This window comes from Salminus brasiliensis, chromosome 4, assembly GCF_030463535.1.
Source record: "Salminus brasiliensis chromosome 4, fSalBra1.hap2, whole genome shotgun sequence".
NCBI classification, from domain to species: Eukaryota; Metazoa; Chordata; class Actinopteri; order Characiformes; family Bryconidae; genus Salminus; species Salminus brasiliensis.
The window spans coordinates 49,746,760-49,766,932 of record NC_132881.1 but is presented as its reverse complement, the minus strand read 5'-3'; the positions used below and the strand labels follow the sequence as shown (position 1 = coordinate 49,766,932).

At 40.0% G+C, this 20,173-nt stretch overlaps 1 protein-coding gene across 1 annotated transcript; it reads right to left on the bottom strand.

Annotated features, from left to right (window-relative positions):
- Window positions 1-4,304: 4,304 nt before the first annotated feature.
- On the bottom strand, window positions 4,305-7,818 carry cdkn2a/b (cyclin-dependent kinase inhibitor 2A/B (p15, inhibits CDK4)). The gene is made up of 3 exons (XM_072677175.1): window positions 7,735-7,818; window positions 7,483-7,624; window positions 4,305-4,598 (listed from the first exon to the last, which is right to left on the bottom strand). The coding sequence occupies exons 1-3, from the start codon at window positions 7,779-7,781 to the stop codon at window positions 4,329-4,331; spliced, it is 459 nt and encodes a 152-aa protein (XP_072533276.1). The 5' UTR covers window positions 7,782-7,818; the 3' UTR covers window positions 4,305-4,328.
- Window positions 7,819-20,173: the final 12,355 nt, after the last annotated feature.

Sequence of the window (20,173 nt, the reverse complement as noted above, 5' to 3'; positions counted from 1 at the left end):
ATGTGACCTGAGGAGAACTGCATGTTGATGGTGCAGCCGGACCCATGATCAGCTCTGCTCCATCCAATAATGTTTATACCTTGTCACTGAATTCAATCAAATCCTCACAGCAGTGCTTCTCCAGAATCTAGTAGAAAGTCTTCTTCTCTGGACAGTAGAGACAGTTACTCCAACAGAAGCAGGAGAGACTCTTTAATCCCCTTAATGATTCAGGAGAAACAGTGATAGAGCAGCTGTCCCAATACTTTTGTCCACATTATGTACATATATATATATAAAGATATAAAGGCTTTTCAGAGACACATTAAGCGGACTGCATTATGGAGTGTCTTCATGAGTGCTGCTTGTCGATGGTTCGGCCGGACCTCTGGTCAGCTCTGCTGTTTGGGCTCCTCTGATCCTCCTATTTAGTTTAGTTAAAAGGAGCATCAGTGAGGTCAGGATGTTGGAGGATGATCACCACCCCACCTCATCATCCCCACCTCATCATCCCCACCTCATCATCCCCAACTCATCATCCCCACCTCATCATCCCCAACTCATCATCCCCACCTCATCCCAAAAGTACTGGATGGAGCTCCTCCACCATCATTCCAGAGAACACAGTTCCTCCACTGCTCCACAGCTCCTCAATGCTGGGGGGCTTTATACCCCTCTAGCCCACACCTGGCATTATTAGGCTGCATGGAGCCAATAGGAGTTATTGGACACATGTCGGTCTGATCAGAAGCATCCTCTTTCAGCGCCGTTCTTTTAACAGATGGTTTGACATTTGTATCTCTGATTATAGATATTGAGATATTGGTAATATTTGGCTCGGATTGGCCGGTCTTCCCAGCATACGAGCTTTTCTCTCTGAGAGGTTTCTTGGTCTTCCAGATCTGGTCTTCTCTCCACAGTTCCCCTGAACATTCCCGGCCTGTGTGAGAGTTTAGGCAGCTGTTGAGGAGCTCATGGCTGAGGAGGGCGCAGCTTGTGTGAAGTCTGTTTGTATCAGTGGACTGAGGAGCATTCCTGAAGCTTGGGTTTGTCTTCAGGGGGTTCATGTAGATGGTTAAATTGTGAGTAATGAACAGATCTCTGCTTGAGATGTTCATGCTAACTTATGTTGAGATGAAGTCTTTTTTTTTTTGGAGATGACGTCACATTTTTGAGCCTCTTCCTGCTTTTGAAAAGAAGAAAATCAGATTCATGTTTTGTTTATTTAAGGTATTAAAGGTTTATTCGATTTAACAGTATGCACTGATGTCAGGCACAGAAACAGCAGTGTAATTATAAACATCAAAATATATATTTAATATATTAATCAAATATAAAATACAGCACTGATAGTGGAATATGAATATGGGAGTGATATAATAGATGTTTTCTGGGATTATGCAGTAGCAGGAGTTCGAGCGCTCGCGGCAGAGATGAGATCAAACCAGCTCTGGAGTTCAACAATGGAGCTGTTGTCTGTGCGCGAGCTCAACACGGAGCCGCTTCCCGCTGCTCTACCCGCTTTCGGTTCTCTGCTCGCGCGCTGAATGTCTCGCGACCGATTTAACGATTAAAACATGGAGTTTTCTGCTGGCAGTAACATTAATATAACATTAATAACATTAATATAACATTGATAACATTAATTTAACATAACATTGATAACATTAATATAACATTAATAACATTAATATAACATTAACATAACATTGATAACATTAATATAACATTAATAACGTTAATATAACATTTATAACATTAATATAACATTAATAACATTGATAACATTAATATAACATTAACATAACATTAATAACATTGATATAACATTAATAACATCGATATAACATTGATAACATTAATATAACATTTATATAATATTGATATACCATTAATAACATTGATATAACATTGATTACATAATATAACATTGATAACATTATTATACCATTGATAATAACATTAATAACATTGATATAACATTGATAACATTAATATAACATTAATATAACATTGATAACATCTGTAATAGAGGGTGCTGAAGCGGGTGGTCTGAGGGCTCAAGGCTGTATACCCTGCATGTATAGAACAGGGTATATATTTAAACTTAGGGGTGTATTCTCCCATATTTAAAAGGCAGCTATAATATAATAATAAATATATATAATTTAAAGATCATTTATTTATAGATATAAATGAATGAAATTGATTACTGAATATTTACATATATTAAAACAAACAGGCGCGTGACCAGAATTCATTATTGATTATTTAATAAAACATTCTGCTCTAGAAATGGTCAACATCTATATTATACAGTCTCATAATAATATAATATAAACCTGTGTATATCTAACCCTGCTTTATATCTGTGTTTACGTCCTTACACACACACACACACACACACACACACACACACACACACACACAGCTCTGTTTCAGAGTATAAAATAATAATAATAATAGTAATAATAGTAACTATGATTTAATAGTAAAGAGATGGTTGTTCATTTATAGAAAAACGTAAAATAAAAGCTCAAACGCAGCTCAGTTTCAGCTCAGACTTTAATCTGCCATTAAATACACACACACACACACACACACACACACACACACAGCGAGACAGGTCTGTTTAAATAACACACTGAATTACATTTAAATAAATTCAGTAGAAATCATTAAAATCAGTGAATCGAATCAGTCAAAGAGAGTCGATTCATTTCTCCCAGTGTGATTTACATCAGTTTATTAATAATAATCCGCTGAGAGAAGCGCGAGCAGTAATACTCCAGTTTACAGGGATTCTGTAGTTTATACTGCAGTAAATTCCTGTCCTTTATTACTAACCTCTCTCTCTCTCTCTCTCTCTCTCTCTCACACACACACACACACATTATATTACACACAAAAAACTCAAGCTTTTAATACGTGTCTGCACAAACCAATAATAATAATAATGATAATAATAATAATGATAATAATAATGATGATGATAATAATGATAATAATAATAATGATAATAATAATGATGATGATAATAATGATAATAATAATGATGATAATAATAATTATGATGATGATAATAATAATAATGATAATAATAATGATGATGATAATAATGATAATAATAATAATGATAATAATAATAATTATGATAATAATAATAATGATGACAATAATAATAATGATAATAATAATGATGATGATAATAATGATAATAATAATGATGATAATAATAATAATTATGATAATAATAATAATGATGATGATAATAATAATAATGATGATAATAATGATAATAATAATGATAATAATAATAATAGTAATAATAATAATGATAATAATAATAGTAATAATAATAATAATACTGATAATAATAATGATGATAATAATAATAATGATAATAATAATAATAATAATGATAATAATTATGATAATAATAATAATGATGATGATAATAATAACAATGATAATAATAATGATGATGATAATAATGATAATAATAATAATAATGATGATAATAATAATAATAATAATAATAAGGCTTTGTATCCAGTCTTGTGTTGATTAAACAGAACTGAGTTTAATTGTGTGTTTGTTACCGGATGAAGTCGTGGTCTGTTGATCTGCTCTTTTAATGTAAATTATTTTAAAATATAAAAATTAATAAACTGTGAACAGAGCAGAAGGCGGTTTATTCATCCACACACTGAGCAAACCTCAGATCAGCATTGAACCAAAACCAGCCAAATGAACCACATTTACATTTAATCCGTGTTTCTGATTAAACATTCTGTTATTATTAATAATAATACTATTAATACTATTATAATTATTATTATTATCATCATTATTATTATACTATTATCATTATTATTGTTGTTATATTATTATTGTTATATTATTATTATATTATAATTATTATTGTTGTTATATTATTGTTATTATTATTATTATTATTATTATTATTGTGGGTAGTTATGATTGTTATTATTATTATTATATTGTTATTATTATTATTATCATAATTATTATTATGGGTAATTATGAGTGTTATTATTATTGTCATATTATTATTATTATTATAATTATTATTGTTATATTATTGTTATTATTATTATTATTATTATTATTATTATTGTGGGTAGTTAGGATTGTTATTATGATTGTTATTATTATTATTATATTGTTATTATTATTACTATTATAATTATTATTGTTATTATGGGTAATTATGAGTGTTATTATTATTGTTATATTATTATTATATTATTGTTATATTATTATAATTATTATTGTTGTTATATTATTATTATTATTATTATTATTATTGTTGTTATTATGGGTTGTTATGATTGTTTAGATGATGGGATGTTGTTGATGTATTGCGCTATGTCCTCGTGCCCGTGCTCCTGCGCGCTTTCCGCAGCTGTTCTGCCTCGAGCATCCCTGCGTTCCGGATCGGCGTTGAACTCCAGCAGCGCGCGCACCGTACTCAGGAAGCCCGCGCGCGCCGCGTCGTGCAGCGGAGTCGCACCTGTGCTCGCGTCCGACACGTTCGGGTCCGCTCCGCAGGACAGCAGCAAGCGCGCGACCCGGGTACTGCCCATCATCATCACCTAGACAACAGTAATAATAATAATAATAATAATATTCATCATTATTATCAATATAATTCTAATTATTATATGCATATAAATAACAATGTCTTACAATCTTAAAGGTGTTTATAAAAATAAGAGATTAGTAACAGTGAAATAGAAACAAATAAGAACATCAAAGTAATAAATAAAGAAGTCAGGGGTCAGTGAGAGGGTCTGTCTGTACCTCTCCTTATCAAATATTACAATAAACACACACACACACACACTCCTACACACACACTCCTACACACACACACACACTCCTACACACACACACACACTCCTACACACACACACACTTCCATCTTCTACAGACACACACACTCCTACACACACACACACACACACTCCTACACACACACACTTCCATCTTCTACAGACACACACACTCCTACACACACACACACACACACTCCTACACACACACACTTCCATCTTCTACAGACACACAGCTCTGTACATTCATCACATTGTGGTGAAGATATTAAACGTGGCCTGTGCAAAAGTATTGGGACATTACAGACACTGTGTTAGAGCGCAGTTACAGTGTGTTCAGCAGTGTGTTCAGCTGTGTGTTCAGCAGTGTGTGTTCAGCAGTGTGTTCAGCTGTGTGTTCAGCAGTGTGTGTTCAGCAGTGTGTTCAGCTGTGTGTGTTCAGCAGTGTGTTCAGCAGTGTGTTCAGCTGTGTGTTCAGCAGTGTGTTCAGCAGTGTGTGTTCAGCAGTGTGTTCAGCTGTGTGTGTTCAGCAGTGTGTTCAGCAGTGTGTTCAGCTGTGTGTTCAGCAGTGTGTTCAGCTGTGTGTTCAGCAGTGTGTGTTCAGCAGTGTGTGTTCAGCTGTGTGTTCAGCAGTGTGTGTTCAGCAGTGTGTTCAGCTGTGTGTTCAGCAGTGTGTGTTCAGCAGTGTGTTCAGCTGTGTGTGTTCAGCAGTGTGTGTTCAGCTGTGTGTTCAGCAGTGTGTTCAGCTGTGTGTGTTCAGCAGTGTGTGTTCAGCTGTGTGTTCAGCAGTGTGTGTTCAGCTGTGTGTTCAGCAGTGTGTGTTCAGCTGTGTGTGTTCAGCAGTGTGTGTTCAGCAGTGTGTTCAGCAGTGTGTTCAGCAGTGTGTGTTCAGCTGTGTGTGTTCAGCAGTGTGTGTTCAGCTGTGTGTTCAGCAGTGTGTGTTCAGCTGTGTGTTCAGCAGTGTGTTCAGCTGTGTGTTCAGCAGTGTGTGTTCAGCTGTGTGTTCAGCAGTGTGTTCAGCTGTGTGTTCAGCAGTGTGTTCAGCAGTGTGTTCAGCAGTGTGTGTTTCTGTACTGTATTATTTACACAGGGGTGCCAAAAGCTCCTCTGCTTCATTACAGCGCTTTCATCCGGGTCTTTACTTCATTACTTTCATTCGTTTATTCATTTTTAATTTTTATTAATTTTATTTATTTTATTTATTTTATTAATTTTATTTATTTTATTTATTTTATTCATTTTATTTATTTTATTTATTTTATTCATTTCGGAACGTTATCTGTTATTCATCAATAAAAAGAACACACACACACACACACACACACACACACTACTTTAATGTTCGTGTTTACTGTAAATAATAATAAAACAGGATGATGTAATGGCGCAGCGCGCGCAGCGGTCAGTCCTGTCCTGACCAGCCTAAACTAATGTAAAGTACTGAAGTACTGAATGGATCTGCTGCGTTTCTTCAGTGAATCAGTTCAGTAAATAACAGAGTGTTTGAACTGAGCGCAACATTAAAATGACTGATCAGCTCATTAATTCACTAATATCACTCACACATCAACCACACGCGCCCTTTAAAGAGGGGGCCCACACTTTTGCACGCGACTGTGCTTAATTTAATCAAAGAATAATTCTAACTCCAAAGTGTTTCTGATTAATAAACAATCATTTAATTATATCGATAAATATTGATTATTGTTGATATTATTATTACCTCGGTTCTTCTCGCTGAACAATTTTCACTCCTAACACTTTTAACTCCACCCGGACCAACCCCACCCGAACCAACCCCACCCGGACCAACCCCACCCGGACCAGAGCAGCTCTGCTCAGTGATGTTGGGTCAGCTGGGTTTGGTTGGGGCTGGTTTTACACTCTTTACAGAACCCAGCTTCACTAAAGAGCTTCAACTGACCCGTTTAACTGAACTGGACCCAGTTCATCACCTGGTTCCGCTCAGTTCCACAGATCTGCTGATTCAGCTCCACTGCACGCAGAAAGGTGGAACCTGGTTCTGTTTCATGTGGAACAGTTTATTCACAGAGGTCTAAGGTAGCAGATACTGATCGATACATACTGCTACACTCGGCTCTACTAGAGGGTTCTGAAAGCTGTCCCGGCTCGGTTCTGGCCCGCTGGGCGTGTAGAGTAATGGTGCTCTGGGTCAGAGGTTGAGGAGCTAAAATCTGTCACAGTGATGATCAGCCTCCGCCTGCTCCACCCGCTCCCTCACCCGCTCCCTCACCGGGTCCCTCACCCGCTCCCTCACCCGCTCCCTCACCCGCTCCCTCACCGGGTCCCTCACCGGGTCCCTCACCAGGTCCCTCACAGGTTCTCCACACTCCTACCAGCAGGGGAACCATGTGTGGTGCTTTACAGAACCCGGTGGAACCTCGCATTACCAGTAAAGCATCTAGAGTTCCTCAGGTTCCTCGGGTTCTTTAGGTTCCCTTATGGAACCAGTGCTTTGATTAAAGAACCATTCAAGAACCCTTTTAAGGCGGCACGAGCTATGATGATAATTTCCTGTATAACTGATGATGATGATGATGAAGATTATCATTATTAATATTATTATTATCATTATTATTATTATTGTTTTGAATAATTAGATTATTATTATTATGATGATTACCTGTACAGGTGTTCTCCCGAACCTGTTGGTGCCGTTGACGTCAGCTCCGTCCCGCAGCAGTTCCTCAGCGCGCGCTGTGTCTCCGGTGGCCGCCGCCGTTGCCAGAGAGTCCTGCATCCGCGCGCGAGCCCCAGCAGTCCGCCTGGCAGGTAGCAGCACATCCGGGTTACCCCCGTCAGGACTGTTTATTACAGTAATTACTGATCTGTATTAATGAGCGCTTTAATTAACAGTGTTATTATTATTATTTACCTTCCTCGCGCAGGGTCTGAACTGTTGCCTGGCGGTTTGTTATTCATTGGAGCAGGTCACGCGCGCGGTCTGTGTTCAGACATGTCCGTGTTTTATATATTTATTTATTATTTTTTTAAGCGCTGACGTCACTCAGCGCCGGAGCAGCGGTGCGGTTCTCACTCCCCACCCGCAGCTCGACAGAGCCCCGCCCCTCCGCGCTGTTATTGGACAGCGTTTATCGCGAAGGCTTTTGGGGCAGGGTAGCTGCACTAGCCAATCAACGTAAGGGAGGGGCGGGGCCGAGCGGAATGTGGGTGTGGTTTAACCGGAAAACAGGCGGAGAAACAAAAAACTGCTTCTCAGACTGTCTGAATGAGCTGGTACTAGACATTAACGCGCGCGCGTGTGTGTGTGTGTGGTGTGTGTGTGTGTGTGTGTGTGTGTGTGTGGTGTATGTGTATATGTGTGGTGTATGTATGTGTGTGGTGTATGTGTATATGTGTGGTGTGTGTATGTGTGTGGTGTATGTGTGTGTGTGTGTATATGTGTGGTGTGTGTGTGTGTGGTGTATGTATGTGTGGTGTATGTGTGTGTGTGTGTATATGTGTGGTGTATGTGTGTGTGTGGTGTATGTATGTGTGGTGTATGTGTGTGTGTGGTGTATGTGTATATGTGTGGTGTGTGTGTGTGTGGTGTATGTATGTGTGTGTGTGTATATGTGTGGTGTATGTGTGTGTGTGTATATGTGTGGTGTGTGTGTGTGGTGTATGTGTGTGGTGTATGTGTATATGTGTGGTGTGTGTGTGTGGTGTATGTGTATATGTGTGGTGTATGTGTGTGTGATGTATGTATGTGTGTATGTGTATATGTGTGGTGTATGTGTGTGTGGTGTATGTGTATATGTGTGGTGTATGTGTGTGTGGTGTATGTATGTGTGTATGTGTATATGTGTGGTGTATGTGTGTGTGGTGTATGTGTATATGTGTGGTGTGTGTGTGTATGTGTGTGTATGGAGTAGCTCTATGGGGAACTCCACCCTGGCTGTGGTGAATCTCTCTGTTTATTATCAGTGTGGATATCCAGTCAGAGCGTCCTGCAGGTCCTGGGGACGGTATTTTGGGGAGATCAGGCTGTATAGAGCTTTCTGTCTCTTTTATCAGGCTGGATGTTGATGTGTCTCCTAACAGACAGAGTGAAGGGGACGGCTGGATACGGCTGGATACGGCTGGTTAAGGCGTGCTGACTGCTTCTCAGTGGTACATGGTGTGGGTGTAGCTCTGTGCAGTGTTTAGGTGCAGGGTGCAGACTGCTGAGTCTTGTATGTGGGGTGATTTACTGTTTGGTGACTTTCTACTCAATGGGTTGTCGGTTAGTGCTGCTGGCTACGTGGGGATTATTCTGCATAGCTCAGTCCAGAAATCTGTGCGAGCAGCTATGATAAGCCTTCCACTCACTGTCTGGCTGGAGATTTAATATAGATATTATTTTAGATATTTTGAACAATAGTTTTTTAGTGGTTGCTATATTAATAAATGCTAATATTGTATATTACAGGTACGTCTAATGTGCTCACGTGGTTTTTGAACAGATGATTGATTGATTGTAGCTGATGGTATTGTAAAGATTCGGTGCTCCTAATCTGGAAATCTGGTGTTTTGAGTAAAACTGGTGTAATGAGCGAAAGCTACGCTAGCGAGCCAAAGCAAACAGTTCCCCTAACGAATGCTAACTAACCTAGCAAATGCTAATTAGCTTTGCTCTCGGTCAGTGTTTGGAGGTTATCTAGCGGTGGTTCTTCTGACTGATTTGAAATCAGCTTCAACAGGACAGAACATGTGCAGAGGAATCCCGGCCTGCGGCGTCGTGCAGCGCTCCTGTTTAGTCCTGGACAGAAGGACGTCGGCCTGGTGTGTTCATTAGAACATTAGACCCGGTTCTCAGTTCTTACTCAGATCCGGTCAGTGATTACAGATTTCACACTACATCACCAAAAACACACACTGGCCACTTTATTAGAAACCCTGACAATGTAGCCCAGGTCATTTACAGTGTAATTGCTCTTTCGTGTAGTTGTCATGTGAAGTGACCAGTGTGTGTGTGTGTGTGTGTGAAGGTAAGAGTGTATATGGACGGTGAGTGTATAACAGCGTAATTCTTACATGGTTTCATTTAAATATATTTCCTCCCTGAAACAGACAGCTTACACAAACAAAGACTTACCAGAGATCCTCAGTGTCCAAACCAAGAGCCAGAGTGTCCATCAGACCAAAACAAGCTTATTAATAAATCAGTTTCTCAAAACATTGTTTCACAAAGAAGCTGAATGACAGTCAGTTTCACTTCAGCAAGCTGACAAGCAGGTCCTTTAGCTCTCAGGCTGAAAAATGAAAGTATGTGTTCACTGAAGACACGTTGGCATCAGCAGTCTGGACAGTTAGGAGTTAGGTGAGTGACGTGTGGCACCTGCGACATAGCTGCTGTATGTGGTTGCCTTGGTCTCAGAGCACAGTTTGCCAGCAGGCAAGGCAGGCAGCTGCTTAGGGCCCCAGGCCAGTGGGGGCCTCAGAGGGGTGATGAACTTTAAACCACAGCAGCGACAGTGTGAAAGGTTTGCAATGACAGTAGGAGAGTCCTGAGCTTCCTAAGAGAGCCCTGCCTGACTCTACTCCCGGTGCACTCAGTCTCGCTGATATACACTGCACACGAATAAGGGTGAATAAATATGCTAAAGTCACAAGCTGTAGTCCAGGGTATTCTGGGAATTGTAGAGGTTTAGGAGTATTGCTATAGTGACTGTAGAGGTGGGGGGCACTTATATAACATAAGTTTCATTGGTATCACATTATTTCTTTTGTTTACTTTGATGTTAAACAGTAGATAACCTCGCTAGCAGAGTAGATTCTGGGTCCAGCTCGGCTGGCCGTGACGTTATGAAATTTATACCATCTGATCGGTAGCAGGTCTTACGCTCGTACGGTCTGTACTTAGTTTTTCATACATAAAAAAAATGAAAATGAAACAGAACCATTTGTGTGTTGCTGTGAGGTTGTATTGACCTCATTTCTGATCATGTTCTGATACGTACAACCATAGAATTCAGAGAGGGTGTACTTTGTTTTTGACAGACTGTATATATATATATATTACTGTGCAACAACTTAGAATGAAAAGCTCTTTTATTCACCTATTAAATCACTAATATTAAGATGAAATAATGCTTTATTGATCCCCAGTGGGGAAATTTGCTGATGTTAGCAAAAGGGGAAGCATGGAATGGACGGAATTAGAGGAAGTGGAGAAATCACAAAACATGATTCTCTCAGTGCTCCATTCATGTGGTCATCAGTGGGTGAAGATGGGCAAAGACCAGCCTCTGCAGCATCTTAATCAGATGCAGTGTCCGGATCTACCGCTCAGTAGCTATTGAGGGCTCTGGGATGCTGGGTTTTTGGTACTGGTACCACACCAGATTTTTTGTCACAGCTGTGGCACACTTCACTTTGAATGTGCAGTAGGAGTGTGTATCAGCAGATATGACAATACTGAATAAATAAGTTGAGGAGTGAGGAGTGTGCAGATGTACAGGATGGACAGTAAAGTGTAAATAGTGCAGATTAAACCTAAGAGACTCCGTCCTCCACCCTCCTCCTCCCTCTGGGAGGAGCTGAAGAGTCTGATGGCTCTCTGTATAAAATTGTATAATTCTGTCGACTGTCTATTGAAATTATACAGGATAAATATGAAGGATATGTACAGTATAATGGCAGCTATAAATAAGCCCAGTGTATGCAGTATGTGGATGGTATGTGGGCAGTAGTGTTTATGGGTGTGGTGGAGTTCAGTAAAATCAGAGTGGATAGAAAATGGCTGGTCCTGAACCGACTGGCTCTGGTGATAATGCTCCTGTATCTCTAGTATCTCTGTTGGTAGGGAGTTGTGCACCAGTGACATGCTAAGCATTCTTTACCACCTTCTGCAGGGACTTCCTGGTGCCAAAGGTGTGGGTATGGATACAACTGTATAAAGTTCAGCTGTAAAAACAACTGTAAAAGACTTCAGTTCAGTTTGGACGTACAGATAAATTCATAGCACTGTTAACACTGTCAGGTGAGGTACAGCAGCAGTGTTACTAATCTCTCTGTCCAAATACTTAGGAACAGGACGTTTATCTTTACTGTTGTTCAAAAACCTTGCATCTCGTTTTTTTGTTTTAATGATAAGATTTTTTCACAACTGTAAGATCTGAACGTGACACAGTATGGAGCCCTGTGGTTCATCATGAACCCCATATACTTTTAAACAGGATCTTCAAAATGAACAAACCATCATTTCACAATAAGATTAAAGAATTCCTTAAGAACTTTCTGGGTTATGATGTGTTAATTGTATCTTGGTATAAAAAGATCAAATATCAGTATTTGATGTAATGCACTTCTTTCAGCAGTGAGGGTTTAGGGCCACAATATGATCTGGGAATACTTCTCATTCCTGACGATGTTTACCTTTACAGCATTTATCAGACTCTCTTCTCCAGAGTTCTTACAGAAGATCTTCACTGTTTACTGAAGAAGAGCCTCAGCTAGTTTAAATAGACTAAAATTCAGATCCTCTAATCTTAGACTCTACTAAACACAAGTCAATATGGAGACCATAATACTCTACTCTTCACCCAAGTCCTCTCAGAAGAGGAGGGCAGAGTGTTATTAGAATGGCATTATAATGTGAATTTTATATGTTACATAATATTTAATTTGAGCTTTAACCGTATGGAGAAATGTGGGGCCCCTTTTTATTTATGTATTGGAGCTGCTTAATGATTTGGCAACAGTTGACAATAATATTTATTATTAACACATAATTAAGTGAATTATGTTATGTAGTGTAGTGTAATAATATCAGAAACAGTCTTATAATTGTTTTATTTGTAATTAGTGTGATAATGTATTTGTCTATAATGTAAAAAGTTATACATGTATGTAGTGTAAATGTTAGAAAAGTATATATTCATAATTTAAATAGTGCTGTAAATGTTTTTATTTATAATATAAACCATGTTAAAAATTTATTAGTACATAGTGTAGAGTTGTATATGTATGTAATGTAAATATATATACAAACCGGATTCCAAAAAAGTTGGGACACTAAACAAATTGTGAATAAAAACTGAATGCAATGATGTGGAGATGGCAAATGTCAATATTTTATTCGTAATAGAACATAGATGACAGATCAAAAGTTTAATATGAGTAAATGTAACATTTTAAAGGAGAAATATGTTGATTCAAAATTTCATGGCGTCAACAAATCCCAAAAAAGTTGGGACAAGTAGCAATACGTGTCTGGAAAAAGGAAATTGAGCATATAACGAACAGCTGGAAGACCAATTAACACTAATTAGGTCAATTGACAACATGATTGGGTATAAAAGGAGCTTCTCAGAGTGTCAGTGTCTCTCTGAAGCCAAGATGGTAAGATGATCACCAATTCCACCATTGTTGCACAGAAAGATAGTGCAGCAATACCAGAATGGCGTTACCCAGCGTAAAATAGCAAAGACTTTTAAGTTCTCATCATCAACCGTGCTTAACATCATCAGAAGATTCAGAGAATCTGGAACAATCGCTGTGCGTAAGGGTCAAGGCCGTAAAACTCTACTGGATGCTCGTGATCTCCGGGCCCTTAAACGTCACTGCACCTCAAACAGGAATGCCACTGTCAAGGAAAGAACAGAATGGGCTCAGGAATACTTCCAGAAATCATTGTCAGTGAACACAATCCACCGTGCCGTCCGCCGTTGCCAGCTGAAACTCTACAGTGCAAAGAGGAAGCCATTTCTAAGCAAGCTCCACAAGCTCAGATGTTTGCACTGGGCCAGGGGTCTTTTAAAATGGAGTGTGGCAAAATGGAAGACTGTTCTGTGGTCAGATGAGTCACGATTTGAGGTTCTTTATGGAACACTGGGACGCCATGTCATCCGGACCAGAGAGGACAAGGATAACCCAAGCTGTGATCAGCGCTCCGTTCAGAAGCCTGCATCACTGATGGTATGGGGTTGCATGAGTGCTTGTGGCATGGGCAGCTTGCATGTCTGGAAAGGCCCCATTAATGCAGAGAACCATGTTCAGGTTCTAGAACAACATCTGCTCCCATCCAGACATCATCTCTTTCAGGGAAGACCCTGCATTTTTCAACAGGATAATGCCAGACCACATTCTGCAGCAATCACATCACCACGGCTACGTAGGAGAAGGATCTGGGTACTGAAATGGCCAGCCTGCAGTCCTGATCTTTCACCTATAGAGAACATTTGGCGCATCATAAAGAGGAAGGTGCGACAAAGAAGGCCCAAGACGATTGAACAGTTAGAGGCCTGTATTAGACATGAATGGGAGAGCATTCCTATTTCTAAACTTGAGAAACTGATCTCCTCTGTCCCCAGACGTCTGTTGAGTGTTGTAAGAAGAAGGGGGGATGCCACACAGTGGTAAAAATGGCCTTGTCCCAACTTTTTTGGGATTTGTTGACACTGTGAAATTTTGAATCAACATATTTTTCCTTTAAAAAGTTACATTTACTCAGATTAAACTTTTGATCTGTCATCTATGTTCTATTACGAATAAAATATTGACATTTGCCATCTCCACATCATTGCATTCACAATTTGTTTAGTGTCCCAACTTTTTTGGAATCCGGTTTGTATATTTATAAATATGTAAATATATTTATTTCTTTATGTATTATTTATGTATTATTTAGAGTTATTTCTAAAGTGTTTAATTGGGTGCAGGCAGCTGTTTACTCCATAGCCTACTTCTAGCACAAGCAGTATTTAGAGCTTTACTGGAACACTCATCCCTGTCCGGTGGCGGTCCAGGGCACTTTTAAACCAGATGCTTCTGTTTGGGACTTCCTTCAAAGGTAATTAGCTGTGGAGAATTTAAGGCTCGGTCTGCCCTCAGAACTGCATAATATATTTATCTCCACAGTGAGGCATATCCTCTCTCTCTGAGAAACACAGAGAGTCTGAGGCATCCTGTTAAAACCCGCAGGTCAGGCTACTGTCCGATCTGGTCTACCAAAGACTACGAATGATCCGTTACAATTTATTCAGATTTCTTATGTAGAAGATCAAAAGGAGAGCTCACACCACACCTATTCTAAAGTCTTTACACACGCTACCTGTTACTGATCCATTTCAAAAGTCGTGTAATACTTCATCAGACCTATATATGGCCTCATTCCAGACTACCTCTCAAAAATGCTTCTGTATGTGATGTTTATGAACCAGGAGGCTCGACCCTCTAGTTCTTCAAAGCAAAACATTTGAGTAGAGTTTAAAGGATCTGGAAATACTAACCTAAACCTAAACTGAACTGAAAACCTGGTTATTCAACCTGGATTTTATGTAGCGTTTTCTTAAATATTATGGTCCTAGTATTCAGGTATTTTCTGAAAGCATTGTCTGTTTTTATTATATTTAATGTTCTACATTTTATTATTTTAATTTTAGTTCCCATTCCACTTTAGTGTAGAACTATTCATCTTTTGTTTTCAGTTGGAATTGTTTGTTTTTACACCTGTTTTATTATGTTTTGCCATCGATTTTAAAGCACTTTATGTTTCAAATAATTTTCTTTGAAAGGTGCTATATTGATAAAGTTTATTAATTGACTTTGGCTTTTTTCTGTCCTGGCACCAAAGTGGTGGAACGAGCTGCCCCTGGGTGTCCGAACGGCCGAGTCGCTCGCTGTCTTCAAACGCAGACTGAAGACCCACCTCTTCAGAGAGTACTTGGACGAATAGTTCTATGGTCGCCTTATTGTCTTGTGTTTAGTAATGTCTAAAGCTTAGAGGTATCCTTTGAATTATTAGTCTATTCAGACTAGCTGAGGTTTTTCTTGGGTAAATAGCAAAGCACTTTAAGTCGCTCTGGAGAAGAGCGTCTGCTAAAAGCTGTAAATGTAAATGTGAATCAGCATCCTTAGATCTTAAACAGTGCTGTAGCTAATGTTCTTAAAAGGTATGATTAATAAGCAGTGTTTGAAGCTTTATTTATTAAAATGAGATTATGGGAGGAGTCAGGCAGGCAGGCAGGCAGCAGTGAGAGGAGCAGGAACTGTTGGAGTTCAGGTGGGACAGATCACACTGCTGCTGGTGTAGAGGGTCATTACTGCAATATGAGCAGCACCACCTCTCCGGACCTCTCCCCTAAGCAGCAGCACACGGCTGGAGCTGCTGCTGATCCTAACTGCCTGCTCCACCTTAAAGGGCGCAGAGCTCCGGCTGCATGTTTTTAAGGTGGAGCGGAAAATTCCAACAAGCAGCGGTTTAAGCTTCTGAACTGCTTAAGCAGAACCACAGAGATCTCCCAGAAGCTGGAAACCCACCTTAATCTGCCCTGCTGCTGCTGCTGCTGCCATTTCTGCTCAGACCGCGCGCGAGCACTGCTCCTCTGCCGCATGGAAGCACGTGCGGTGACGTCACTCCCAGACTGCCTCTATGGTCTCGCAGGGTGGCGCCCCCCAGCGATCACACTCCGTAACAGCGTCTTCCTGCTAATGCAAGACACCTAACAGAGGCAGAGAAGAAGGGTTCAGGAGGAACGCTGGAGGAACTGGTGTCCAGATACTTCTGGACTACTGCTAGTACTGTACCGTTGCTGTGGACCCATCAGAACCGGGTCCTGAATAGGGTATGGTATCGCTTCAGATAAGATAGTCCTGTATTAGTCCCACAGTGGGGGAATTCTCAGTGTCCGCAGAAAAGGGAGAGCAAGACCCTCAGATACAAAAACCTGGATAAATCATTTACTCTATAAACAAAATAAATAATAGAAGAAAAATCAATAACAATATTATTTACAGATTATTACAAATAACTCTTAATTGCACAGGTGTGTGTGTGTGTGGGGGGGGGGGGGGTATTACACATAGTATTTTTACATTGAGGGATCTCTGTTCCCTGAACATGTGTGTGTAGTTTAAGTGTGTGTGTGTAGTTTAAGTGTGTGTAGCGTGTGTGTGTGTTTGTGTGTAGTTTAAGTGTGTGTAGTTTAAGTGTGTGTAGCGTGTTTGTGTGTGTGTGTAGTTTAAGTGTGTGTAGTGTGTGTGTGTAGTTTAAGTGTGTGTAGCGTGTTTGTGTGTGTAGTTTAAGTGTGTGTAGTGTGTGTGTGTAGTTTAAGTGTGTGTAGCGTGTTTGTGTGTGTGTAGTTTAAGTGTGTGTAGTGTGTGTGTAGTTTAAGTGTGTGTAGCGTGTTTGTGTGTGTGTAGTTTAAGTGTGTGTGTGTGTAGTTTAAGTGTGTGTACTGTGTGTGTGTAGTTTAAGTGTGTGTAGCGTGTTTGTGTGTGTGTGTAGTTTAAGTGTGTGTGTGTGGGGGGGGGTTATTACACATAGTATTTTTACATTGAGGGATCTCTGATCCCTGAACATGTGTGTGTAGTTTGTGTGTGTGTGTAGTTTAAGTGTGTGTGTAGTTTGAGTGTGTGTGTGTAGTTTAATTGTGTGTAGCGTGTGTGTGTGTGTAGTTTAAGTGTGTGTGTATAGTTTAAGTGTGTGTAGTGTGTTTGTGTGTGTGTGTGTGTGTAGTTTAAGTGTGTGTGGGGGGGGGTTATTACACATAGTATTTTTACATTGAGGGATCTCTGATCCATGAACATGTGTGTGTAGTTTAAGTGTGTGTGTGTGTACTTTAAGTGTGTGTAGCGTGTGTGTGTGTGTAGTTTAAGTGTGTGTGTGTAGTTTAAGTGTGTGTAGTGTGTGTGTAGTTTAAGTGTGTGTGTAGTTTAAGTGTGTGTGTAGTTTAAGTGTGAGTGTGTGTGTAGTTTAAGTGTGTGTAGCGTGTGTGTGTGTGTATAGTTTAAGTGTGTGTGTAGTTTAATTGTGTGTAGCGTGTGTGTGTGTGTAGTTTAAGTGTGTGTGTGTGTAGTTTAAGTGTGTGTAGCGTGTGTGTGTGTAGTTTAAGTGTGTGTAGCGTGTGTGTGTGTAGTTTAAGTGTGTGTGTGTAGTTTAAGTGTGTGTAGTGTGTTTGTGTGTAGTTTAAGTGTGTGTGTGTGTGTGGGGGGGTTATTACACATAGTATTTTTACATTGAGGGATCTCTGTTCCCTGAACATGTGTGTGTAGTTTAAGTGTGTGTGTGTGTGTAGTTTAAGTGTGTGTAGCGTGTGTGTGTGTAGTTTAAGTGTGTGTAGCGTGTGTGTGTGTGTAGTTTAAGTGTGTGTAGTGTGTGTGTGTAGTTTAAGTGTGTGTAGCGTGTGTGTGTGTAGTTTAAGTGTGTAGCGTGTGTGTGTGTGTGTGTAGTTTAAGTGTGTGTAGTGTGTGTGTAGTTTAAGTGTGTGTAGCGTGTGTGTGGGTATAGTTTAAGTGTGTGTGTAGTTTAAGTGTGTGTAGCGTGTGTGTGTGTGTGTTTGTGTGTAGTTTAAGTGTGTGTGTGTGGGGGGGGTTATTACACATAGTATTTTTACATTGAGGGATCTCTGTTCCCTGAACATGTGTGTGTAGTTTAAGTGTGTGTAGCGTGTGTGTGTGTGTGTAGTTTAAGTGTGTGTGTGTGTAGTGTAAGTGTGTGTGTGCATTTTAAGTGTGTGTAGTGTGTGTTTGTGTGTAGTTTAAGTGTGTGTGTGCAGTGTGTGTGTGTAGTGTAAGTGTGTGTGTGCAGTTTAAGTGTGTGTAGTGTGTGTGTGTTTGTGTGTAGTTTAAGTGTGTGTGTGCAGTGTAAGTGTGTGTGTAGTGTAAGTGTGTGTGTGCAGTTTAAGTGTGTGTAGTGTGTGTGTTTGTGTGTAGTGTAAGTGTCTGTGTGCAGTTTAAGTGTGTGTAGTGTGTGTGTGTTTGTGTGTAGTGTAAGTGTATGTGTGTAGTGTAAGTGTGTGTGTGTGTTTGTGTGTAGTGTAAGTGTGTGTGTGTAGTGTAAGTGTGTGATTATTGGTATTATTTCCAGATTCTAATAAGAAATAAGATGGAGTTTGTCACGTTACTCGGCTGTTTTGATTTCTATTTGTTATCAGAAGGGATTTTTGAGTTGTTTAACGTATAATAACTGAGTTTAGACGTGGACAGTGATGGACAACGCACTATTAAAATGCTCAGTTATAAGCAGACATGACGTTAACTGAGCCTTTTCTTATAAAGCCCCCCAACTCTGGAATAACCCTCCAGATAATGTTGGGGACTCAGACTCAGTCTCAGTCTTTAAATCTAGGCTGAAACTCATCTGTTTAGTTCAGCTTTTGGTAATTAATGTTTCTTAGATAAGGGCTGCAGGTCCAGGGTTCGAGGACACAGGGAATTGTAGTACACTGAGATGCTGGAGCTGTCGTCTCGCTGCTTACACGCCATCACTCAGGTTTGTGGACGGTGGAGCAGATGGACGCTAGTGTTTCAGGGAGCTCCCGTGTCTGTGTTACCTTCTGGCTCTCTCCTTTTAATTAGACTGTTACAGTCAGACCTGCCGGAGTCGTCAGACACAGTCTGATACTGATCAACATTCTCTGATCTCTATAAAATCCTCTCAGAACTAACTCTGTCTCTTTACCTTCTCCCAGTTAATGACCATCCAGCACGACCTGCTGGAAGACTGACCGCTGAGGTCCCCTCTACCTGTGTCAGACCAGCAGCCTCCCCCCACCACCATCACCCATAAAAGACCAGCTGCACACCCTCCTACCACTGCTACCTGCAGCTGCTACTATGATTATATTCATTTATATTGTGTTATGATTATTAGTAGGACAGTTTAGGTGGTTCAGTGACTTTTATCAATCATTTATTAATAGTAATAATTTACAGCGTTTAGATGTAGATTTAAAGAACTGAATCAGAAAATGAAGTTAATAAAAGAAGAAAGAAAACGAGCTCATTAATTCATCTTTTTACTTTATTTACATCATATTTTTGTCTGGTCTGTTTGAGGGGGCTTCCTTTTCCTTCTCCATCTCTCATTCTCCACCTTCCTCTTCATTCTCCATCTATCATTCTCCACCTTCCTCTTCATTCTCCATCTCTCATTCTCCACCTTCCTCTTCATTCTCCATCTATCATTCTCCACCTTCCTTTTCCTTCTCCATCTCTCATTCTCCACCTTCCTCTTCATTCTCCATCTATCATTCTCCACCTTTCTCTTCCTTCTCCATCTCTCATTCTCCACCTTCCTCTTCCTTCTCCATCTCTCCTTCTCCACCTTCCTATTCTTTCTCCATCTCTCCTCTTCCTTCTCCATCTCTCCTTCTCCACCTTCCTATTCTTTCTCCACCTTCCTATTCTTTCTCCATCTCTCCTCTTCCTTCTCCATCTCTCCTCTTCCTTCTCCATCTCTCCTATAGTAGATTATTTCTATCAGTTCGGTTTCTGTTCGGTTTCGGTTCGGTTTCAGTTCGGTTTCTGTCCTCCTCCTCTTTCTGCAGCTTTAGCTTTTCACACCCATCCGGACCCTCGTGAACCATAAACGGACCCTGGTTCTGAGT

Bases quoted from the DNA above. Each gene is read 5' to 3' on its own strand.
- cdkn2a/b (XM_072677175.1), bottom strand. From the start codon at position 7,781: ATGAATAACAAACCGCCAGGCAACAGTTCAGACCCTGCGCGAGGAAG. The intron at 7,625-7,734 runs GTAAATAATAAT...GCTACCTGCCAG, and splicing joins TCAGACCCTGCGCGAGGAAG to GCGGACTGCTGGGGCTCGCG. The intron at 4,599-7,482 runs GTAATCATCATA...ACTGTTGTCTAG, and splicing joins TCGGGAGAACACCTGTACAG to GTGATGATGATGGGCAGTAC.